Below are 26,183 nucleotides of genomic sequence, written 5' to 3'. Positions count from 1 at the left end.
TGCGACTCTCTACGCTGAGTCTCTCACTAATCTGCATCTCTCTACGCTGAGTCTCTCTCTTCTCTGAGTCTCACTCAGAGTCTCTCTCTGCTCTGCGTCTCTCCACTCTGAGTCTCTCTCTACTCTGGGTATCATGCTGTGAGGCAGAGATAGAAAGTGGCAGCTAAACAGCGATAGCATCTCTTTCTGATGACAAGAGTAAATGACTTCCCCTCTGTGGGAGTATTAAAAACACACAGGCCTGCTGGATGAGCCTTATCTCCTCTGTGGAAACAGACAGTTGTCATCTCTCGCAAATTATATGAAAAGGGTGTGTGTTGGTTTGTGTGTTTGTACTATCAGACAAATAAGGGATAAAACAAGAGCAGAGTGGATGTGAAGTGGAGGAGGAGTCTAGAGGAACAAGAGAAGGACTTAGTGATTTTGTAAATGACTGAATCAAAGTAACGTTGTTCTCTGGGATCGGCTTGGTAAATACTGGGGTATGAAGCGGACACACTGGGTTACTAGGTACATGGACACATGGGTTGTTGTGGACATGCATTTGTGTGTATTGCAGTGTGTGCCAGGTTTTTATCAATGTGTGTGAATGTGTGTGTTCCAGGAGCAGGCAGAGAGAGGTCCAGGCAGAGAACCCCGGTCCCAGGAGTGTAAGACTGCTAATCTACAAATGGCTGTGTTCTATTAAACCTCTAATTCAGTCGGATTAAAGGCTCTGCAGAACACAATCCTCTTGCCCAGGTTTTTAGGAATTTGCTCAAGGTGCCGGTTTAAATATTAATGGAGGGATAGAAGAAGGGGGTTGGGGGGGGGGGGGTGAGGGAGGGGCAGAGGGCCAATGTGAGGGAGGGGGTGAGGGAGAAGAAGGGACGGGGGAAATTAGAAGTGTGATTTTGCTTTCAGGAAAAAGGGTTTATTCGTGCAGCCATATCCAGGGATATTACAGTGAAGTATCAAACTGTTAAAGAACAAAAAACTACACACACACCCACACACACAGTTACTCACACACACTCACAAACACTCTGAAAAGGTCAGCCATGTTCTAGAAACAGAGTATTACAGTGAAAATGAGACACAGCCCCCCCATTCACCCAGGAGGGTCTATGTTAACAGTAACCTACAGGGAAATATGTAATTCCAAGCCTGCATAAACTGGATACAGGGTGTCTATGCTTCATCTATACACTACAGACAATACATGATTTATGAAGACATGGAAACTGCTGAACATACTGCAACACACTGTGTGTGTGTGTGTGTGTTTCATTATGCGGCTGAAACGACACTGTGCTGCTGATATTGCAGTTCAGTACAGTGCTAAACAGGTCATGTATTGCTGTCTATAATTAGCTAATTAGTTATCACATGGGTAAGGTGAAACATATCCACTTTATTGTGCTGTAGATGTTTTGTAGAAAACCATGAGTCTATCCTAATTACTGTACAGTGAAATAACTTCACGTATCAATGAGAAAAATATAATTGCAATTACATCCATTGGCATGGTAGACTGGCTGGCAATATATCTACATTAATGCTCTTGTTTCCTACCATTTTCCCTCAGGCTTTTACCTGTGGTATTGTAGCCTGTTAAGTTGGCCCCAAAAAACAGTTAAAGCATGTGATATTAATTATAATGACTTATGTAGTGAAACCTGTTGGTGCCCTCCTGGACCTGGAGAAGTGGATGTAAAACAGGGCTGTAATTGGGTCATAATTGTGACTAAACTGCATTATAAGACTACGGTTGAATGAATGCCAGAGATCTGATTAGTAAGGGAGTCGACACAGCAGGACGTATCGTGATAATGACATGTTATTAATCCAGGTCTACTGAGGTAACACTGCTGGTTATTATGCTTAATAAGCATGTGAAGAATAATAGTATCAAACTATGGCATCATCTGCCCTAAAGTACCATCCTGTTAGGAAGTTGTTGTTGTAATAATTTAATTATTTTCTAATTGCTTTTGAGCAGTTAGTGTGTTGATTTGATTAGCTAATTCTACTGCGGAAATAGTGCTGAGATTGGCCTAACAAGTACGGTGACAATAACGACAATATTAACTGGAGCGAAGTGACATCCCCTCCACTCAGGTTTGAAGAGGCCGTGTTCGGATCAGCTTGGCATTAGGACACCACACAGGCATTAGACTGTCACAGAGCCTCACCCCAATCAACCACCTCAACCATGAGGCCTTACCCCAATCAACCACCTCAACCATGAAACATACCCCAATCAACCACCTCAACCATGAGGCCTTACCCCAATCAACCACCTCAACCATGAAACCTACCCCAATCAACCACCTCAACCATGAGACCTAACCCAATCAACCACCTCAACCATGAGGCCTTACCCCAACCAATCACCTCAACCATGAAACCTACCCCAATCAACCACCTAAACCATGAGACCTACCCCAATCAACCACCCATACCATGAGACCTACCCCAATCAACCACCTCAACCATGAAAACTACCCCAATCAACCACCTAAACCATGAAACCTACCCCAATCAACCACCTAAACCATGAGACCTACCCCAATCAACCACCTCAACCATGAAAACTACCCCAATCAACCACCTCAACCATGAAACCTACCCCAATCAACCCCCTCAACCATGAGACCTACCCCAATCAACCACCTCAACCATGAAACCTACCCCAATCAATCACCTAAACCATGAAACCTACCCCAATCAACCACCTAAACCATGAAACCTACCCCAATCAACCACCTCAGCCATGAGACCGTACCCCAATCAACCACCTCAACCATGAGGCCGTGCCCAATCAACCACCTCAACCATGAGGCCGTACCCCAAACAAACACCTCAATCATGAGGCTTACACTCAATCAACCACCTCAACCATGACACCTACCCCCAATCAACCACCTCAATCACGAGGCCTTACCCCCAAACAAACACCTCAATCATGAGGCTTACACTCAATCAACCACCTCAACCACGAGGCCTACCCCCAATCAACCACCTCAACCATGAGGCCTACCCCAAAAAAACACCATAACCATGAGCACCAAACAAAGCAGCATTAGACAAACTTATGTTTCATCATTGGTATGACTCGGGGATTGAACTCTCAACCTTTTTATTGTATACTAACCAAAAACCTATTGAGTTTAATTTGTGAATAAATGCCATAACAGAAATACTGATGGGTCTGATGGGAAGGTCTGTTGAACGTGGGCTTCTTTAGCCATGTGAGAAATCCCCACCGTGATAGGTAGTGGTTTAATCAGCTGAGTCTTTCAACCAATCATCTCCCAGAACACCTCCCACCAGGTTTCTTGGGCAGATAATCACCAATCGTTAAATAGCCAGGTTTATATGGCAGACAGAGTATCCAGTGTAGCTGAGCTGTCCCGACTGACAGGAGAAAGCTAGCTCTCGCATCATCACAACCTGCAGATTATGTTAATAAAACACGTTGTAGAAGGGAATTACTTGGGCAAGATGTTCTGCTCTGTTTTGTATTCTGAAGATATGGGTTCATAACCGCCTGGATGCCATCAACATGGTTTGTTTGTACGATCAATCGTCAGAAACGCCGCTCCATTTGGAAACTCATCTCTCGGTTTTATGATTTGCTAAAATATAAGCTGACAAATACTCACTCCTCCAGACTAATATGGCCACTCTTCAGGCCAACTTCAAGGCTTATATGAGATGTATGCATTGTGCGTCGTAGCCTGAGGATGAGGTTAATAAGTCACAAACAATCACGATATGAACCATAAAGTAAGCATGAGATCTACCCTGAGGTACAGTTCTGAAAGTTTGTAACTTTATAAATGTATTTCTGACAGTTTTTGACAGCTTTTTTTTTTTTTTTTTGACAGTTTATATTAGCTAGTAATGATATACTAAACAGATTAAGTAAGATGTTGAAAGTGAGCAATCTGAATATTTTCACTGTAAGGGACCAAAAAGAAATGAAAAGATATAAGAAGTCATTTTTCTTTATGAAAGAATTTTATCGACTTTATATAAAGATTTAAAGTGCCTCTTTCAAAACTCGAGCTCTGCAATTCTGTTGAAAACTTTGCATAAAAGTGGCCCGTAAAGAAAATCCAACAAATTTAGTCCTCCCTCTTGGACTCTGTCCTCTGAGAGATGGAATAAAAAAACAGACCCTCCATGGCTGTCAAATTAAGCTGTCACATACGTCAAATCAAGCCATCCACAAAGTGAGAGCAGAGAACCTCGCCCTCATCCCAGAGACAGAACAATCAATATAGCGGCAGACATTACTGAAGAAATGCAAGGTTAGAATATTAGCTCTGAAAATAATAATATATTGTCTATATTAGCTTTAAATATAATATATTGTCTATATTAGGTTCCAGAGAAGCCTGGTATTAGATTGTCAGTCCGTCCACACACTTCCTCTCTGCGATAAAGTAGCTCATACTCTTTTTAAAGAAATGATCAGAACCGGACTGGACCAAAGGTAGAACCTAATATTTAAGAAGTGTCTGAACTGACCATTTACAGCATACCATTTTGATTTGTATTTCAGTAAGACTTTGTTTCAAAACATCAATCATTGCCAGGATTATGTGTGTTTCCATCGGTTCCATGTGGTTCTATGCGGGTCCATTTTGAAACCCAATAATGATAATGTTGTAATTTACACAGCAACAATTACAGGATTAAAAAACACCACAACAATCTAATCTAGAACTGCTGCAGATGTTACAGTTTATCGCCACGTCAAAAAACTGCATATAATAATTGGTATGAATGCGTAGAAATGCATACACATAGAACCTGTTGATTACATACAGATGGCTAACTGACAGCGTCACATCGATTTATTCACATTTGATTGACACATTTAATTGGGGCCTCAAGGACAACAATTTGTTTTGGAATGTCCAGCACGCAGGCACTGAGACTGAACACTCAAATATGAACACACACACTGACACACCAAGGTTATTATAGTACACTGAAACTAAAACTACTAATGAAAAAACACTGTGGTAAACTGCAATAAAATAACATAAGAGAGATGTGTGACAGAAGAAAACTAAGCTGGGACTGGAAATGCCAAAACTAACTTAAAAAAAATAAAAACGACAGTAATTTTTTTTGTTAAATTTAATCTATTGCCCACTCTTCAGGCCAACTTGTGTGAAGGTGAAGACAGGGATGAGTCAAAGTGTGAAAGCAGAGATAGGGATGAGTCAACGTGAGAAGGCAGATACTGGGATGAGTCAAAGTGTTGAGGTTAAGACAAGGATGAGTCAAAATGTCAAGGTGAAGACAGGGACGAGTCAAAGTGTGAAGGCAGAGACAGGGATGAGTCAAAGTGTGAAGGCAGAGACAGGGACTGAAACTCAGTTGATCCCCATTGTGGCAAAAAATAAAAAATCTGTCTGTAACAGAGTGTCAAACTAAGAACAGTTCCCTGACAGGACAGACAGCAGATATTTGACATAATCATGTGGATTCAGTCACCACTCGTAGAAAACAAGTATAGAACCCAAAAGCTGAGACCCACATGAACCCTGACCCGCTGTCACCACGTGAACCAGTCCTCTCACAGAATGTGAAATGCCACAGGTATTCAGTAAGGTCCAGGAGTGTATATACGGTATATCAGTAGTGTTTCTAGAATTTGTGGCGTGATAGGGGTGTATTGACGCCAGTCAGATGAAGGAACATTCAAGAACTCAGTTGTGATGCTGAGGAAGAAGCATGAGGTAAATCAAGCAGAGAATGGCTAAGGCAGTTCCCAAAAGTGTTCCTGTGAGAACAGCTTTACTGATATTATCAAATTCATTTTATATAATTCGTCATGACATCTGCCTTTAAAGTTGCTGATGCTAGATGTCATTGTGAATCTTTTCACACTTAATATTAAAATGATAGTCATTGTTAATTTTCTACAAACAACTTTTAATAGTTTTGTAGTTTTTGAATAGTTTTGTATCTTTGAAACAAAGACGATATCTTAGAGACTTTTGAATACAAAAATGATCTTATATTAAAAATGTTTGGTTACTTTCTTGTTGCCAACATAACAGGCCTGAAATAGCAAAAAATATTATTTGTTGTCAATTTAGTGCTTATTGATTCAAATATCAGTTTAAAATCAGAAGAATGCACTGTGTTACACTGTATTCCTTGATCTCCCTTATGCCATACTTATCATTTGCATATTACATACAGTAAGCAAGCCAAGGGTGTGGGCTAACCCTAACCCCAACACCTAACCCTAACCCTAATCCACAGCATCCTTAATCCCAGAACACACCTGTATTTCATATAATTATTTGCAATAGCCTTCATTTGTCATAAAATACAGAAGAAAATTACTTGATGGACCATGTTTTGGCTATATTAAAAAACTTTAGTTATTGTGTGGTATTGTTTTCTGGAAAATGCTGTTTTCAATTAAATAAATTATATGTCTCTCCCTGTGTGCACATATATATATATATATATACATACACATACACAGACACACAATATTCAGCTCCGGGAAAAAACTAAGAGACCACTGCACCTTTTTCTTTCCTTTCCAAAAAGTCTAAAAAGAAGGTTATATAGTGTGTTATATAGTGTGTGTATATATAGTGTGTGTATGTGTATATATACAAATCTGTGTATGTATACACATGCAAACATTCCCCATAATTTGAAGGTTTGAGAAAGGCTGCGCTGGAATATCATTAAATGCACCTTGGGAATACACTGTTGCTCTGCTTCACACACACACACACACACACACACACACACACACACATGTGCGCACACAGAAGAAATGTAGTTTCTGAACACACAGAGATTCCGAGCGGCGGGTCAGTGTGTAAACAGTACAGGTCTCAATGGGGTGATATTACCATTTCCCTGGTCGATCCGGATCAACGCATTGCTTCTGGACCTCTGGAGACCATAGAGTTGAGACAACCCAGTTGCCTCTGTATCTACATGACAAAAACCAAGACATCTTACCTCACAATGTTGCAACCCACACACCATTTACAGTGCAGTCCCCCATCCTCAGAAGTAGGGGGTAAAAACCAGAACAATGGCAATAAAAAACAAATACATTAGAAAGAATACCTGCCTATGTTTGAGACGAGAGTGCAATTAAAGAATGTATGGTATCTTCATACAGAACAGACAGTAGTAGCTGAAGCCAATGTACTTCATACAGAACAGACAGTAGTAGCTGAAGCCCATGTACTTCATACAGAACAGACAGTAGTAGCTGAAGCCCATGTACTTCATACAGAACAGACAGTAGTAGCTGAAGCCAATGTACTTCATACAGAACAGACAGTAGTAGCTGAAGCCCATGTACTTCATACAGTCCTGTACTGACCAAGTGGTGTTGGAAAACAATTCACATATTGAGCAAAATACTCCCTCACATACAACCTTGTACGTATTCCTTTACACACTGCCTCGTAAGTATTCCTCCAAACACAACCTGGTATGTATACCTCACACAGATGAGGTATACATACCAGGTCGTGGCTGGGTCTTCCAGCATGACAACGACTCGAAACACACAGCCAGGGCAACTAAGGAGTGGCTCCGTAAGAAGCATCTCAAGATCCTGGAGTGGTCTAGCCAGTCTCTAGACCTGAACCCAATAGAAAGTCTTTGGAGGGAGCTGAAAGTCTGTATTGCCCAGCGACAGCCCCGAAACCTGAAGGATCTGGAGAAGGTCTGTAGGGAGGAGTGGGCCAAAATCCCTGCTGCAGTGTGTGCAAACCTGGTCAAGAACTACAGGAAACGTATGACCTCTGTAATTGCAAACAAAGGTTTCTGTACCAAATATTAAGTTCTGTTTTTCTGATGTATCAAATACTTGTCATGCAATAAAATGCAAATGAATTACTTAAAAATCATACAATGTGATTTTCTGGATTTTTGTTTTAGATTCTGTCACTCACAGTTGAAGTGTACCTATGATGAAAAATTACAGACTTTGTAAGTGGGAAAACCTGCAAAATCGGAAGTGTATCAAATACTTGTTCTCCCCACTGTAGTAATACCTCACACAGATGATTTCGTATATATTGCCTCACACATTATCTCATATGTATTCTCTCACAAACATGACATGGTATGTTTTACAACACACACACACTCTTTTGCAATCCCTCACACATTAACTCATACATAATCTCGCACACAGACAACCTCATATATATTAACTCACAGAGATTACCTTGTATGTATTACCTCACAGAGGTGATACATACAAGGTGACACTTTGCTACAATGTAAAGTAGTGAGTGTACAGCTTGTATAACAATGTAAATTTGCTGTCCCATCAATAACTCAACACACATCCATTAATGCCTAAACCACTGGCAACAAAAGTGAGAACACCCCTAAGCGAAAATGTCCAAATTGGGCCCAAAGTGTCATTATTTTGTCTGGGCATGGGGTTCACCAGAGCTTTCCAGGTTGCCACTGGAGTCCTCTTCCAATCCTCCATGACGACATCAGAGCTGGTGGATTTTAGAGACCTTGCGCTCCTCCACTTTCCATTTGAGGATGCCCCACAGATGCTCAATAGGGTTTAGGTCTGGAGACATGCTTGGCCAGTCCATCACCTTTACCCTCAGCTTCTTTAGCAAGGCAGTGGTCATCTTGGAGGTGTGTTTGGGGTCGTTTTCATGTTGGAATTCTGCCCTGTGGCCCAGTCTCCAAAGGGAGAGGATCATGCTCTGCTTCAGTATGTCACAGTACATGTTGGCATTCATGGTTCCCTCAATGAACTGTAGCTACCCAGTGCCAGCAGCACTCATGCAGACTGTAGGCAAGACAAACTTGTCTTTGTACTCCTCACCTGGTTGCCGCCACACACGCTTGACACCATCTGAACCAAATACGTTTATCTTGATCTCATCAGACCACAGGACATGGTTCCAGTAATCCATGACCCTAGTCTGCTTGTCTTCAGCAAACTGTTTGCGGCATCATCTTAAGAAGAGGCTTCCTTCTGTCACCACAGCCATGCAGACCAATTTGATGCAGTGTGCAGTGTATGGTCTGAGTAGTGACAGGATGACCCCACCCCTTTAATCTCTGCAGCAATGCTGGCAGCGCTCATACGTCTATTTCCCAAAGACAACCTCTGGGTATGACGCAGAGCACGTGCACTCAACTTCTTTTGTCGACCATGGCGAGGCCTGTTCTGAGTGGAATCTGTCCGGTTAAACTGCTGTATGTTCTTGGCCACCGTGCTCAGTTTCAGGGTCTTGACAATCTTCTTATAGCCTAGGCCATCTTTATGTAGAGCAACAATAATTTTTTTCAGATCCTCAGTGAGTTCTTTGAGGTGCCATGTTGAACTTCCAGTGACCAGTATGAGGGAGTGTGAGAGCGATGACATCAAATTTAACACACCTGCTCCCCATTCACACCTGAAACCTTGTAACACTAATGAGTCACATGACACCGGGGAGGGAATGTGGCTAATTGGGCCCAATTTGGACATTTTCACTTAGGGGTGTACTCACTTTTGTTGCCAGCGGTTTAGACATTAATGTGAGGGGTGTACTCACTTCTGTAAGATACTGTATGTATATGTGTGTATATGTGTGTGTGAGAGAGAAAGAGAGGAATGGATCTGTGTGGTGAAGCTGTACCATGTTCTGCTGCAGTCTCTATCCCTTCAAACCACTCAACATCCTACCATAGTTAATCCATTCAACATCCTATCATAGTTAAACCGCTCAACATCCTACCACAGTTAAACCGCTCAACATCCTACTATAATTAAACCGCTCAACATCCTACTACAGTTAAACCGCTCAACATCCTACCACAGTTAAACCGCTCAACATCCTACCACAGTTAAACCGCTCAACATCCGACCATAGTCAAACCGCTCAACATCCTACCACAGTCAAACCGCTCAACATCCTACCACAGTCAAACCGCTCAACATCCTACCACAGTTAAACCGCTCAACATCCTACCACAGCATCATCACTGGACACCCATAACTTTTACACAATATGAGTTTGAAATGTGTTTGCATTTGTGTAGTGTGCGTTGTGTGTGGTGCATGTGTGTTTGTGTGTATGTGCATGGTGTGTGCATGGTGTGTGGTCTCTCCAGGACTAATCCCATGGAGAAAGGGAGGTGAGGGAGATTAGTGTGACTGAACACACATAATAAAGGGTCATTTTGGGGATGCGTCTGGGAACGGGGTTGTGTGCTGCAGTTGACCCCAGAGTGTAGTAAGGGCCCACCGTACACTTATTGGTAGCTCACAACCCCGAGGACGAGTGGCTAAAAGGTCTGTTCTGTTGTTCCTACAGAACGTCATCCTCTCTTAAAAACAAGAGGCCTCCTAAGCTTGAAGCTGTGACCATATTAAACTAGTAGTTTTTAAATATGTAAGCAATATGGCACCACATATGTCGAAGGTTTTCAGTCCTTAAAGTATTGGGAATATTCCATCTTATTAAGGCCATCCGTAATCAGCCATTTACTTTAGAATGTAGGAGATACCAGCCTCCTGTCATAACTGCTTCTCTTTAGATAATATTTGCACTGATAAATGTAGAGACAGTGACATTTCCAAACAATACTCAAACATAACACATAATGTAGATGCCAGAGGAAACAAAATGCTTGTTTTATGAGGATATTGAGTTTGATTGGCACTGTCTGTAGTCCTGTCACCCCCCATGTTGTTCCAGGGTGAGCGAACACATCTGACTGATACCAGCTAACCAACAGTATGGTGCTTCATTGTAGGCTTCACAGTGTATTACTGAAACAAGTAGTGTATCAGAGTGTTGTGAGTATCTCTGATTGTTCATTTCAGACTCTCATTTTAAGACTCTCTCCATCCATCCTTTGTCAGCTACTATGAATACTGTTTAATACTACAACTATTATAGTATATTAATACTACTACTATAGTCTGTTACTACTACTACGACTAAGGCCACAGATGCTAAGAACAGCGATAACACGGTGTGGCGGCGGCGTTCAGATGCTGTGTGGCTGCTGACCTGTCCTCCACTGACCTCACACCTCACACTCAGATGCCTCTAGAAGTCCTCACTTTCATCTACTCTTCCCTTGAGAATTACCCCCCAGTCCGTACCTCTCATGCTCTCTTTAATTTCTGTCTTCTTGTTCTTCATCTTATCTGTGCTCTTCCCTCCTCACCCTTCGTTGGGCACATTGCTCTTGCTTCTTAGAGCGAGGCGTCTCCGTGGTGATAAAGAGATCATACATGGGATTCCTGGGATTCTTTCTCGGCAGTATAACAGGATATCCAGGGATATCACCTTGGATAAGAGGGAGCAAGTGGAACTGGTTGTAGTAGTGGTCATATTAAATGTGGAGGTATAACCAAAGAAGTTGGGACGCTGCGTAAAATGCAAATAAAAACAGAATGCCATGATGAGCAATATTTAATTGAAAATAGTACAAAGAAAACATATCAAATGTCGAAACTGAGAAATGTTATTGTTTTTGGAAAAACACATGCTCATTTGTGATGCCAGCAACACGTTTACAAAAAAGTTGGGACAGAGGCATGTTTACCACTGTGTTGCATCACCACTTCTTTTAACAATACTCTGTAAGCGTTTGGGAACTGAGGAGACCAATTGCAGTAGTTTTTAAGTGAAATGTTTTCCCATTCTTGTTTGATATAGGATTTCAGCTGCTCAACAGTTCAGGTCTCCTTTGTCGTATTTTTCGTTTCATAATGCACCAAATGTTTTCAATGGGTGACAGGTCTGGACTCCATGCAGGCCAGTTTAGCACCCAGAATCTTTTACTACAGAGCCATGCTGTTGTAATACGTGAAGAATGTGGTTTGGCATTGTCTAGCTTATTTTTTTCTTATCTGGATGGCAGCATCTGTTGCACCCAAACCTACATATATTGTTCAGCATTAATGATACCATCACGGATGTGCAAGTCACCCATGCCATGAGCACTAATGCACCCCCATACCATCCCCGATGCTTGCTTTTGAACTGTGCGCTCATAACAAGCCGGATGGTCCCTCTCCTCTTAAGCCCAGAGGACGTGGTGTCCACGATTCCAAAAATAATTCACATTTTAGATTTTTCAGACCACAGGACAGTTTTCCACTTTTCCCTCTCCTCTTTAGCCCAGAGGTGGTTCTGGATCTTGTGTATATATGGTTTCGTCTTTGCACGGTAGAGTTTTAACTTGCATTTGTGGATGCAGCGATGTACTGTGTTCACAGACACTGGTTATCAGAAATGTTTCTGAGCCCATACCAGTGATTTCCACTACAGAAGCATGTCTGTTTTAATGCAGTGCCGCCTGATGGCCCAAAGATCATGTCCTTCCAATTTTGGTTTTTGGCATTGTCCCTTGCATACACAGAATTCTCTGGATTCTCTGATTATTTTAATTAGTAAATGTACTGTAGATGATGAGTTCCCCAAACTTTTATTATTCGTAAATTGTTGCACTATTTGCCCATGCAGTCTCTCACAGAGTGATGAACCCCTCCCCATCTTTAATTCTGAAAGACTCATCCTCTCTGGGATGCTCTTTTTATACCAAATCATGTTACTGACCTGTTGCCCATTAACCTAATTAATTCAGATGTCACACCATGTTTTATTTAGCATAACACTTTTCTAGTCTTTTGTTGTCCCTGTCCTAGCCTTTTTGAGACATGTTGCTGGCATCAAATTCAAAGTGGGCATATATCTTTCAAAAAACAATAACATTTCTTACTATAAATAGGATAATTATAATAATAATAATAATAATTCTTATTGTTATTAGTAGTAGTAGTGGTATTCAATATAGTAGTAGTATAAGTAGTAGTAGTAGTGGTAGTAGTAATAGTAGTAGTGGTCGTAGCAGTAGTATTCATAGTGTTAGTAGTATTATTAGTAACAGTAACAGTAATAGTAGGTGCTGTTACTGTTGTTGTCCTGGGAGTTCGTGGTTTCTGTTGGTATTTGTGAAAAGAGCCCAGAATCCATTTGACTGCAGGGGCTCCAGTCAACATAATTCTCTCTGTAGCTGGTTGTAAAACGTAGCAGCTCTTCTGATCATCAACGGGAAATGTATTAATTCTGGTCTGAATGCATTATTTGTTGAACAGGGAGGATGAATTTGCAGAATTCTCTACGCAGAGTCTAATTTTGGTGTTTGTCCCATTTTGCTCGTTATTGGTTGCCAAGTGGACTACAGACCTCATCCAGAAAGGGCAATGTGTTCTAGAACTGATTGAAGTATTTTTAGCTAGATCCTAAATGGGATGTCAAACGCTATGTTCATTTTGATGGTGTAGAAGCCTGGTCTCAAATCTCACACTCTGACTCCCAACCTAACTGTATTTCCCTTTTGGCTCTTGCCTTCTCCCTCTCCTCCATCCCTTTGTCTTTCAGTCTCTGTCCCTCTCATATCTCTCCCTTTCTATTTCTCCTCGCCTCTCTGTCTCATCTTACTATTTCTTTATTTTAATTTCACTCTCTCCCCCTATTTCTGCCAGTTTTTGTCTTTATCCTCAATTCCTTCCCTCTCTCTCCAGTCCTGATAAACTCAATTATTTATTAGCTTACAGATACTGAAGAGGGACGGAAGAGGCAACCACAATCCCTCTCCTCCTCTTTCCTTTCCCCTCCACTCCTCCATCCACCTCTCCTCTTTCCTTTCCACTCCTCTCCTCAGTAGTAGTGAGGGCACCTTTCCTCCATCCATCACTCTACTTCTACGATGTACAGTATGAATAATTAACCATGATGACCATGGAGCACAAACAACAGGAAAGAAAATAATCTGGTCATCACCTTTTCTTTCATCCTTTCATCCCTTGTTCTTCTTCTGTAAACATTGCATCTTTGATCTCATCCCCTAATACAACAAACATTCTTCCTGTCCTATCCTATGATCCAATCATTTTGCAATTAAATGTATTCCCTTTCAGCTTTTGTGCAATGGCCATCATTTTACTGGCCATCATTTAACTGGCCATCAGTTCACTGGCCATCACTACACTGGCCATCACTTCACTGGCCATCACTTCACTGGCCATCTGTTCAGATCAGTTCACTGCTGATCAGTTCACTGGTGAGAAGTTCACTGTAAATCAGTTCAAATACTGAGCACATTGCTGTTTGCTACATTTGCTTTGTGTGTTTCTTTTCATGTGGCCCATGTGTATTTGTGTTCTCTGGTGGGGACACGTGACCCTGATAACAAGATGACATATCCCTCAGAGTCTCGTACAATGTGACTTGAGGAATATGCTGCATGTATCCCAAATGGCTGATGGGCTGGGTCAGAAGCAGTACACTAGCAGGGCTTATGGTTTCTGTCAGATGTAGTGCACTACACAAGGAATAGGTGGTAGTTCAGACCTCCTCACAGTAGCTGGTGAGGTAGAGTCATGAAGGGGAATGATTAATGCCCTGTACTGTACCGTATCAAAGAGCCCTGCTGGCTACATCCAGATCTACACTGAAAGACAGACAGACAGACATCAGTCACCACAGGCATCAGCATACCTTTCTGATGCCCCACCAGTCACTGGTCTTCTATAATAGAGGAGATGGGGTTCATACTGGTGATAATACTAATATAGACACCCCACCAGTCACTGGTCTTCTATAATAGAGGAGATGGGGTTCATACTGGTGATAATACTAATATAGACACCCCACCAGTCACTGGTCTTCTATAATAGAGGAGATGGGGTTCATACTGGTGATAATACTAATATAGACACCCCACCAGTCACTGGTCTTCTATAATAGAGGAGATGGGGTTCATACTAGTGATACTACAAATAAAGACACCCCACCAGTCACTGGTCTTCTATAATAGAGGAGAGGGGGTTCATACTGGTGATACTACAAATATAGACACCCCACCAGTCACTGGTCTTCTATAATAGAGGAGAGGGGGTTCATACTAGTGATCCTACAAATAAAGACACCCCACCAGTCACTGGTCTTCTATAATAGAGGAGAGGGGGTTCATACTGGTGATACTACAAATAAAGACACCCCACCAGTCACTGGTCTTCTATAATAGAGGAGAGGGGGTTCATACTAGTGATACTACAAATAAAGACACTCCACCAGTCACTGGTCTTCTATAATAGAGGAGATGGGGTTCATACTGGTGATACTACAAATAAAGACACCCCACCAGTCACAGATCTTCTGTGATAGAGGAGAGGGGAGTAACACTAAAATTAACTCAACATTAAGAGTAATAAATATTAACCCTAAACTAAAACTCATAATAAATAAATACTTACCCTAACCCCAAGCAATAAATGTAACGTTGCTTGTTACAAAAAGCATTATGTTGTAATCTAACATATTTATTTTAATGGAAAGTAATATTGAAACAATATTTAGGTCATATTGAAACAATACTTAACAATCCTTATAACATTGAAACAATACTTAACAATACTTATAACGTTGAAACAATACTTACCGATGCTTACAGTAGTAACATCGAAACAATGTTGTAATATTATATTGTAACAATAATTAACAATACTTAAATAATCTAGTAACAAAACTTAACCATACTTAAATAATATTGGAACAATACTTAACAATACTTAAATAATATTGTAACACTAATTTTAATTTAATGAAAGTGTTGTATTTCTTTGAAGTCTCAAAACTGCACACATTTTCTTGGCCGTTCTAAGGGAGATTTTCCCACAGAGAGGCTACCCCCAAGGTCAGATCTGATCCCTAGATCCTCCTTTCATCTGTGGAGCTCCTCTCCCATATTAGTCTACCACTGGGGCCCGATCTCAGGACACCGCCTGAGCCTAACATACTGGAAGACCAACATCTGTCTCCAGCTCAGGCTAGATACACAGATCCATGGAGGTACATAGAAAGCACTGTGTACTACCAAGGTGAGATAGAGAGTAAAACCACATTGAGAAAATAGACAAGGGAGATGGACAGGGAGAGATTAGTTGCAGAGAAAAAAATCCAGTCAGCGGAGAGAGGGAGATTTCAAAAGAAAGAGAGACGGCGAGATATGGAGATTAATATTTAGAGAGATGGCGAGATAGAGCAGATAGAGCATACTTAGATGGAGAGGGAGAGTGAAAAGTATAAAGCCAGTGAGTGAGAGAAATAGAAAGAGTGAAGTACAGAGAGATGGGGAGAGAGCATATTGGTAAGAGTAGTTCCAATCAAAGCACTTCCTCTGAGATTGCCCCTTCCTCTCGATTCAACTGCATTTAAAGGGGTTACATTGACATGGGCAGGGGTGAAAGGTCATCCACTACCACGTAGTGTACACATGTGCATTCAACAAGTACACACTTACATACTCCACTGAGTTATTGACTGTGTCCTGGATTGCATGGGACTATAATCCCTTTTAACTAAGTAGTTTATGATCTCAGTGCTTGGGCCTTTTTGTCTTAATGTTTGTCATGTATTACCTTGAGGTGTGGAATAAACACCACCAGCCAGAATGGTTCGAGTCTAATGGTCAGTGCAAGAGACCTTCATGTTGGACGCCAGTAAACACGTCCAGTCTCAAAAGAACTACTGCATCTAAACACCACGCACCTGCAAGTTAATGAATAAAGAAATGACTGAAAGTGTAAATACATTTGGGGGACCTGCCATTACGGCCTCTGGACTTGGACTGAATAAGAAATCTACTCCTCACTGGATGCCTCTCGGTCTCCAGCACTTATCTCACGACAGGACACCATATCAGTGTTCTCATCAAACCATCCCTGTTTGGGGGACGGTGTGGTTTTCCAGTCATCACGCAAAGACGTTAAATAAAGGTCAGTACTATGGACTATCCACTCATGTTTTACTTCTACGGCTTAATCTCTGCCGTTCATTTCCCGCGACGCCATACTGGACTTTACCGGCATTTGCCTCTGGGCCAGAGTGAAATAAACAATCACACATTAACAATTCATATCAAACACACGCATTTCACCAGACAAAGATTTTCCAAAATGAAATATGTACACGACAGAAGAACTAAACTACATAGCGTTTCGGCCTAGACCTACACACACACACACCAAACAGCCTACAGACCAACGGACACAACCAAGTGCTTTTCTTTGATGAGGTAAAACCTACTCTTTCAGTAGAATCCGATCACACATCAAATGGCTGGAAAAACACGCTTAGGTACAGTGATAATGTGAGACAGTCTAGGTGAGTGTGTGTGTGAGTGTGTGAGTGTGTGTACATTTAAAAGTCACTAACTATTTTCTGTGGGTGTGTTCAGTTGAACTCTCTAAGGGTAATATTACCACTGTATGAACTGCAGGGGAATTGTTTAATTTGTATTAAACTCTCATTCTATCATTCTCTCTTGTGCAGCCAACCACACATTACATAGAACATTCCTGAGTACATTCCCACTTCTCACCTGGGGAAACTGAAGGCTCCTTTACTCTAAGATATCTTTTTCTCCCTGTGTTATCATGGCCATTCATAATAGTACAACACGACGTGAGAATCATAAAATGTTGACACATTCAAAAGCAGTCAAACTCTATATAATGTAGACAATCACCAAGATCGTCAAAGAAATCAAATGTGCAATCTCCCCCCCAAAACAAAAGAGTCAAGGATTTCTAGCCCCCGTGTTGGTGGAGAAGAGGGCTGATCATTCTGGGAGAGCTGAGTGGACCAGAGGCAGGACCCAGCACAGGAAAGGGTCATAGGAGGCGGAATCCTGGCGTATCTCATATCTCAGCATCAATAAAACACTTTTTACTGGGATTCAGCGGAATCCACCCTCTGCCTCTGCTTCTCCATCCATCCGTCTCTCTGTTTCCCCTGACAGGCACTGCGGAAACACACGTCTAAACCAAGAAATACTACGTGGCGGAGGTGTAGGGATAGAAAGCAGAGGGAAGGGGAGAAAGAAAGAGAAAGATGGAGAGCAGTCTAAAAATGAAGCAAGTTAGCATGCCGTAATAATTCTGTAGTTGTAGAGAGTTCTTGGGAGTGTGTGTGTGTGTGTGTGTGATGACCTCGCTAACTGCTTCCTTCCTTGTGGTAATGGTGTTCAGGCTCTTCAGAGTACCGTTGCCCATGCAGACATTTCCAACCCCCCTCCACATCTATCCTGTATCAGCCCAAAGGACCAGGTACTCACCCAGAAGTACATCATCATTTCGGCAGAGGGGGAAAGAGGCCGCAGGGGGTGGAAGACAGGAGCGTGGAGGGGGACTCGTGAGGCCAGCGTGCTCTCTTTCTTTCTCTCTCCTTCTGTCCCACTCCTTCGTTCTCTCACTCCTCTAGTTCTTCAGTCCGATTATTCGTTGGTTTGTTTGCTTCCCACGTTTCTTTCTGGGTATCGGGTCGTATTATGGTTCTGGTGTTTTAGTGTTCCATTAGACTCCGCCAGGCTGCTGAGCGCTCTGTCCGGTTGTTCTGGATGGTTCTATTAGGCTTGACAAAACTGCACTCTCTCTGAGTCTTTCCTCCGCAGGCAACTCTCTCGTCCCTGGATCTTTCCAAAAAAACTCTCCGCCACAGGGAAAAAGGGGAGTGAGGGAATGAAAGAGTGAGAGAATGAAAGAGAGAGAGAATGGAAGAAAGAGTTTGAGAACGAGAAGAGCGGGAGAAGACGAGAATCGCTGTTACTGTACTTCTCTTTTTTCAATTTTTGTTTCCTCCTTATTCTCACCACCTCTTCCTAATCACTCTATCCTCCTCCTCTCTGGCTCTGAACTCCCAGTGGTCACTCCTCCTTTCTGGCTACCGTCGTCTGTGTTCGGAAGCCTCAGTCCAGCTCCAGACCGGCAGGACAGCGGGAGTGAAAGCTGGCTGGCGTACCCAGGCTTTGTGCACCAAGTCTGGGATCCTGGACAGAGTCTATTGACCTGGGAGATTCACTCTACACAGACGGTAATGTACCACAAACCAACATGCAGCCACGAGACGAAGACACAAGGGGAGGGGGGGGAGAACCAGAGAGAGAGGTGGGAGGGGGGAGAGAGAGAAACAAAGAGAGAGAGAGGTGGGAGGGGGGAGAACCAGAGAGAGGTGGGAGGGGGGAGAACCAGAGAGAGGTGGGAGGGGGGAGAACCAGAGAGAGGTGGGAGGGGGGAGAACCAGAAAGAGGTGGGAGGGGGGAGAACCAGAGAGAGGTGGGAAAGGGGAAAAGAGACTGAGGTTTGCTGATGATGCTGTTGATGCTGTAGGTAAAGTGGTTGCAGGCGGATTCAGATTGTAGCTGCGAGCTCAGTGGAGATGTGGAGGAAGACTGTTCCCGTTAACACTGTAGTTAGAGAGTGGAAGTCTCTTTGGTAGTGGGCATGTGGTGCCGAGCTAAAGGCGTAGCTGCCTTGGTAGTGGGGCTGGTCTTTAAGTTCCCTTGCTCAAAGACAGAGCCATCAAAACCGAAAGAAACGGATGAACAAGGCAAAGGCAAATTGCAGGGCAGAAAAAGAGAGAAATAAAGGAGAAGATGTGGGGATCAAAGCAGCCAGAGATGGTTGTTTTTCCTGTTTTCTTTTGTTCCCTCCCTCCTCCTCGTCTGCAGAGGGAGAGGAGGAAAACAGGGGATTCAGCCCTACTGAGGGTTAGCCAATCACAAGTCAGCCTGGGCAGAGGGGATGCTAAAGCCGACAGGTCCAATGCGTTAGGTGTGTGTGCTGTGGTGTGTGTGTGTGTGTGTGTGTGTGTGTGTAGAGTTGTTTCAAGGCTTGTGGGAGGAGCATGACGCGTTGGTTAGTTAGAGACATTGAGGTGTGTTCTCACAAATTGCGGAGTGTTTTTCGTGATCAGGGTGTGTGCGACAGTGTGTGTGTCTTTAAGTGTGCGCACACGAGGGCAGGGGGGTGCGGTTTGGGCTGGTGGTAACATTGAGCCTGCCTCAGCAGATTTAGCCCTGTACAGTCAATACACCACCGGCACTCCAATGTATTAACCTCTTCACTGTCTCTCTCACACACACACACACACACACACACACACACACACGTTTTACTGAGGTAACAGAGATCTTGTTACCAGCAGAATGCTTGTCTGGTATTTGCCTCCATCTTCATGTTCTCTCTCTCTGACCCTGCTGGCTTCCTCCAGTCTGTGATAGGTCACCTGAACGTCACCTGAACGTCACTTCCAACCAGCACAAGGGAACATGACAAAACCTTCTGATGTTCTGGGGCTCCTACAGACACATTTACAAGGTCGACGCTGGAACTTTGTGCACTGGCAGGGCTTCAAGCCACAGGCTGATTACAGGCAAACTTATGAGGATTCAGCGTTGGGATGTAGAGATACAAAGTCCTGGATACATCAGAGCAACCTCCTCAGATGACTGGGTCCTGTTGCTGCCGTGCTGTAACAGTGTGATGCTAACCACTGCATCTAACCACTGCATCTAACCACTGCATCTAACCACTGCATCTAACCACTGCATCTAACCACTGCATCTAACCACTGCATCTGGGTGGAGGCTGTGCCTGCCTTAAATGAAAATCCCACTTCTTGCTCATTGAAATAACTGCGTTGCAGCTCACAGATTATTATTTTTTTGCTGAATCTACCTTTGAAGGGAATTTCCAATGGAGCCAATACGTGTTGGGAGCTCTGCGAAGTCATTCAAATTTTCTTTAAAATAGTGCAATGCTTATATATTTCAAGGCAGCTCATACCAGACAATTTCTAAATTAGACGTTTGTCAAGGCAAGGAAGAACATCTGTGTGTAATCCACTAGGGGCAGTGCTGAGCTCTACCATAGTTAAACGGACTGCCGCTGGTATTAATGAAATGGGAAAGGTGGATGTGCCACCATCTTTGACTCCCGATGGAACCATGTCAAGAAACATATTAGGGATGCCACATTCCTGCTGCTTCAGTTGTAAGACTTTCCCAAACCTTAACCCTCAACCAGCTAACATGAACATCTAACCTTAACTCTTACCTTAACCTCAAATGATAACCTTAAACACTAAGTTAATAAGTAAAAATGTATACCTAACCTAGAAGGTCAAGACCAGGATCTGTGCACTGGAAGGAACACTTCTACCTCAACTGAGCTCCTACACACCCATGCCACCATAAAGACCCGGTAACATGTGATTAGGCAAAGGAATATATTAGATTATCAAGCCCCAAACCTGCTGGGCATGTAAGTACAATCCAAACTCCGGTCTAGCAATGACGCAGATAGCTAAGTGGTGACTTTACCGCGGCACCAGATGCCTTGCTGAGAGGAGACGTATGTCAGAGTGCGTGGCAAAGCTTTTAGCCGGAGCAGGAAGGTACACAGGCTGCTCATCCTGCACTTCGTCTAGAGACATTCATCTACCCCTGGACAAATGTTGAAGAATGTCGTGAGACCGCTGGACTGTGTTGAAAATAAAGCATATCCAGGTTTAACAGGCGAGTTTCAGAATGTTATCAACTAATCCTCCAGCTTGAATGTCTCCACTAAATGCAACAAAATCAGTTCACTGTCTGACTCCAACATTCCCGTCCTTGTTGTCTGGGACATTGACTTGTTAAAAAAGGAATAGAATGATGGCAGGGCTCTGTCTCTGTATCTGACTGACAAAGACACATCAATCCACTAATATCCACTAATATCCCTGTATAATGTGTCTGTTTTAAGTGAAGGGCTTTAGCTCTCTTCCTCCCTCTCCCTCATCTACCTCCACCCCTACCCACTCACAACACTACTCTCCATGCTCTTCTTCCCCAGCAACGTGGAAATAAAAAATGTTTTCTTATCAAATCCTTGGGTCTATTTCTGGTAAGGCTAATAAATAAGTTAGTTGAGAGCTGAATGTGTGAGTTAATGCGTATAAAGCCTGTGTGTGGGTCTGTGTGTGTGTGTGGGTCTGTGGGACTGTGTGTGTGTGTGTGGGTCTGTGTGTCTGTCTGTCTGTGTGTGTGTGTGTGTGTGTGTGTGTGCGTTCCCTATGTGTATGGCTGGTGTGTGTGTATGTCTGTGTGTCTGTCTGTGTGTGTGTGTTTGTGTGTGTGTGTGTGTGTGGGTCTGTGTGTGTATGTGTGTGTGTGTATGTAAACTATAGCTCGTGATAACTGTCTTTTTTGGATGGTTTGGCTATGATCCAAATATTGAGTCAGGTGAATGTTCTTTCAAGCATAACGGATCGAGGTGTCCTAAAGGGGTTGAACGTATGTACCAAGGGGTCATCTTTACATTCCAGGAAATTCCCATAACCCCATTGCTGTTGTCACTACATTGGCCGGTTTTAAATAATAATGATTTTAAAGACAACATTGTTGTGATTCATAGTTTGTCAATCTGTCTTTTAGTAGGTTCTGCTTATTCATATGTCTTACTCAGAAGCGCTCCCTCTCTTTTCTCTCTCAATCTATCATCTCTCTCTTTTCTCTCTCAATCTATCGTCTCTCTCTTTTCTCTCTCAATCTATTGTCTCTCTCTTTTCTCTCAATCTATCATCTCTCTCTTTTCTCTCTCAATCTATCGTCTCTCTCTTTTCTCTCTCAATCTATCGTATCTCTCTTTTCTCTCAATCTATCATCTCTCTTTTCTCTCTCAATCTATCGTATCTCTCTCTTTTCTCTCTCAAACTATCGTCTCTCTCTCTTTTCTCTCAATCTATCATCTCTCTCTTTTCTCTCTCAATCTATCGTCTCTCTCTCTTTTCTCTCTCAAACTATCGTCTCTCTCTCTCTTTTCTCTCAATCTATCATCTCTCTCTTTTCTCTCTCAGTCTATCGTCTCTCTCTCTTTTTTCTCTCTATCTATCATATCTCTTTTCTCTCTCAATCTATCGTCTCTCTTTTCTCTCTCAAACTATTGTCTCTCTCTCTCTCTATACATTTAAACTTGGCATATTCAAATGATAGGATCTTCTTCGTTGTTCTAATATTTAATTATCCACATTTTGTTTTATCATCCCTGGAGATCAGATGACTATAACTCCCTCCTAACCATGAAACTCTCTTCCTCCTGTCTATGATGGCAAGTGTGAGACCTTCTCACTTGGTCTCAATAGGCAAATACAATGTGTTTACATGTGTTCAAGATAATGTAGGAGGGATGAAGGGGTGGCCTCAATTTCCAACACCGAAAACGTTTTAATACTTATTGATATAGTAGCACACGAATGGCCGAAATGAGAGGAGATTCTGAGTATGAAAAAACTGAGATCAATAAAACAAACCTTTCCCTTGATGCTTTTTGCCTCCCCTGGGGAGGTACACCTGACACTTCCAAAACCCCATGGCCTCATTTATCAAGCGTCCAAAGAAACTATCCCAAAATGGAATGAGATTGAGGATGCTCGTACCCATCGAAAAAAGTGAGATGTATTAAACCATCCTATGGTCATAGGGGCACACCATTGATAGAAATCACTTGTTCTTTGCCTCAGCGCTCGTGCACAACCTTAGCTAATGGCATTTCGACACGCCCCTAATTACCTATATATGGTCAAATTGTCCCTTGAAACTTACAATGCCAAACACAAGAAACCTATCTACAGTATCTAAGATAAGAGGTATAGGAGCTGTACTGTAACAAGCAGAATGTTGTTTATTTATTCTTGTTCTGGTGTTGCGTCACCACTGAAAAGGAAAACGTTTCTAGATTTGACACATAGGTTTAGTGACTTTAGCACTGGGAAATACGCTGTTCTTCAAATGTGTGTATTCAACAATCAGCAATAGAACCACCCATACGAAAAATATACAAACATCGTAAAGCAAACGTTCATATTGATAAATCTCAGACATAGAAATTATTGCACAAATGGTTTCTGCACAGATTTGGGCGTGGACGTTTGATGATTGAGGCCCCTGGACTAAATTAATGTCCGTGATGATTGAGGCCCCTGGATTAAACTAATGTCTATGATGCTTGAGGCCCCTGGACTAAACTAATGTCCATGATGCTTGAGGCCCCTGGACTAAACTAATTTCCATGATGCTTGATGCCCCTGGACTAAACTAATGTCCATGATGCTTGAGGCCCCTGGACTAAACTAATGTCCATGATGCTTGAGGCCCCTGGACTAAACTAATGTCCATGATGCTTGAGGCCCCTGGACTAAACTAATGTCCATGACATGCCGTCTGGGTGGAATAAGCAGCTTTGCAACCCCCACCCTCATTCTCAGTGTCTCGCAGATCTTCTAGACCCACCAGCTCCACCCTGGTAAAATGGTCCACTACTCCGGGACCACGGTGCCATTTAGGTCCAACAGTTCCTTCTAATATCTACTAGCACCTCTCATTCCGAACCAATCAAATCCTCAGAGGACACTTCCCTCTTAGCTTCAAGAAAAAGCAGCCACCGTATCAACCAGTCAGATCCTCAGAGTAAAGCAGTCACAGTATCAACCAACCAATAAGATCCTCAGAGAAAAGCAGTCATAGTATCAACCAACCAGTCAGATCCTCAGAGTAAAGCAGTCACAGTATCAACCAACCAGTCAGATCCTCAGAACAAAGCACAGTATCAACCAACCAGTCAGATCATCAGAGTAAAGCAGTCACGGTATCAACCAACCATTCAGATCCTCAGAATAAAGCACAGTATCAACCAACCAGTCAGATCCTCAGAGTAAAGCAGTCATAGTATCAACCAACCAGTCAGATCCTCAGAGTAAAGGAGTCACAGTATCAACCAACCAGTCAGATCCTCAGAGTAAAGCAGTCATAGTATCAACCAACCAGTCAGATCCTCAGAGTAAAGGAGTCACAGTATCAACCAACCAGTCAGATCCTCAGAGTAAAGGAGTCACAGTATCAACCAACCAGTCAGATCCTCAGAGTAAAGCAGTCATAGTATCAACCAACCAGTCAGATCCTCAGAGTAAAGCAGTCATAGTATCAAGCAACCAGTCAGATCCTCAGAGTAAAGCAGTCATAGTATCAACCAACCAGTCAGATCCTCAGAGTAAAGCAGTCCCAGTATCAACCAACCAGTCAGATCCTCAGAAAAAAGCACAGTATCAACCAACCAGTCAGATCCTCAAAATAAAGCACAGTATCAACCAACCAGTTAGATCCTCAGAGTAAAGAAGTCGCGGTATCAACCAGTCATTTTGATTCCGGTACTAAAAACAATCAACTGTGTCGACCAGTCAGTCAGTCAGCCAGCCAGCACTGTGTCTAATTACGTTGCTGGTGTTGGCCAGTCAGCCAGACAACCAGTCAGTCAGCCAGCGTTGTGTCTTAATTACAGGGTTGCTGGTGTTGGCCAGTCATTCAGCCAGCCAGCATTGTGTCTTCATTACAAGGTTGCTGGTTTTGGCCAGTCAGCCAGCCAGTGTTGTGTCTTAATCACAGGTTTGCTGGTGTTGGCCAGCCAGCCAGCCAATCAGCCAGCGAGCGTTGTTTAATTACAGGGTTGCTGGTGTTGGTCAGTCAGCCAGCCAGCGTTGTGTCTTAATTACAAGGTTGCTGGTGTTGGCCAGTCAGCCAGCCAGCTTTGTGCCCTAATTACAGGGCTGTTTGTGTTGGCCAGTCAGCCAGCCAACCAGTCAGCCAGCCAGCGTTGTGTCTTAATTACAGGGTTGCTGGTGTTAGCCAGTCAGTCAGCCAGCATTGTGTCTTAATTACAGGGTTGCTGGTGTTGGCCAGTCAGTCAGCCAGCATTGTGTCTTAATTACAGGGTTGCTGGTGTTGGCCAGTCAGTCAGCCAGCCAGCGTTGTGTCTTAATTACAGGGTTGCTGGTGTTGGCCAACTGCAGGTGAAGACATCTGGGAGGCCATATTGGCAGCCTCAACCCCCATCCCACCTCGCTGAAAATAATGCTGCCACTACAGTTTCTAGACCAAAGAAATAGAGGGAGAGAGAGGGGGGAGGAAGAGAGAATTGGACAGAGAATGAGAATGAGAGGGGGAGAGAAAGAGTAAGACAATGAGAGCGAGTGAGTGTGAGAGCAAGTGGGGAATAGAGAGAGAAAAAGATCCAAATACATGAGAAAGGGAGAAGAGAGAGGGGCTATGACAGAAAGACAGAGGTGAGTAGTGTTAGTGAAAGATAGGGGAGCGGGGAGAGTGTCCACACTATTTCACAGCAATTGATTACAGTACATGAAAACAAGGCCAGGTTGATATTTCCTTCGGTCCATACAGAGTCAAGAACTATCTATTACCAACAGTGAACATCCTGAGGGGCAATCAGGGGACCAGGATTCAACCTCCGGAATATAATCTAAACAATCGCAGTG

The 26,183-nt window shown here is 42.9% G+C and overlaps 1 protein-coding gene across 8 annotated transcripts in view; it reads right to left on the bottom strand.

Annotated features, from left to right (window-relative positions):
- Positions 1-26,183, bottom strand: part of rbfox3a (RNA binding fox-1 homolog 3a) — a 546,865-nt gene that overhangs the window by 153,281 nt on the left and 367,401 nt on the right. The window contains exon 1 of one of the 8 annotated variants that reach the window (XM_029120436.2): positions 18,154-18,570. The exons of the other annotated variants lie outside the window; for them this stretch is intronic. Within the exon in view, the coding sequence (XP_028976269.1) occupies positions 18,154-18,171 (18 nt within the window). The 5' untranslated portion in view covers positions 18,172-18,570. Of the gene's footprint in view, positions 1-18,153; positions 18,571-26,183 lie in introns of those variants that run through there. 8 annotated transcript variants of the gene reach the window in all.

This window comes from Esox lucius, chromosome 6 (genome assembly GCF_011004845.1).
Source record: "Esox lucius isolate fEsoLuc1 chromosome 6, fEsoLuc1.pri, whole genome shotgun sequence".
NCBI classification, from domain to species: domain Eukaryota; kingdom Metazoa; phylum Chordata; class Actinopteri; order Esociformes; family Esocidae; genus Esox; species Esox lucius.
This window is presented reverse-complemented; position numbering and strand designations above follow the sequence as displayed.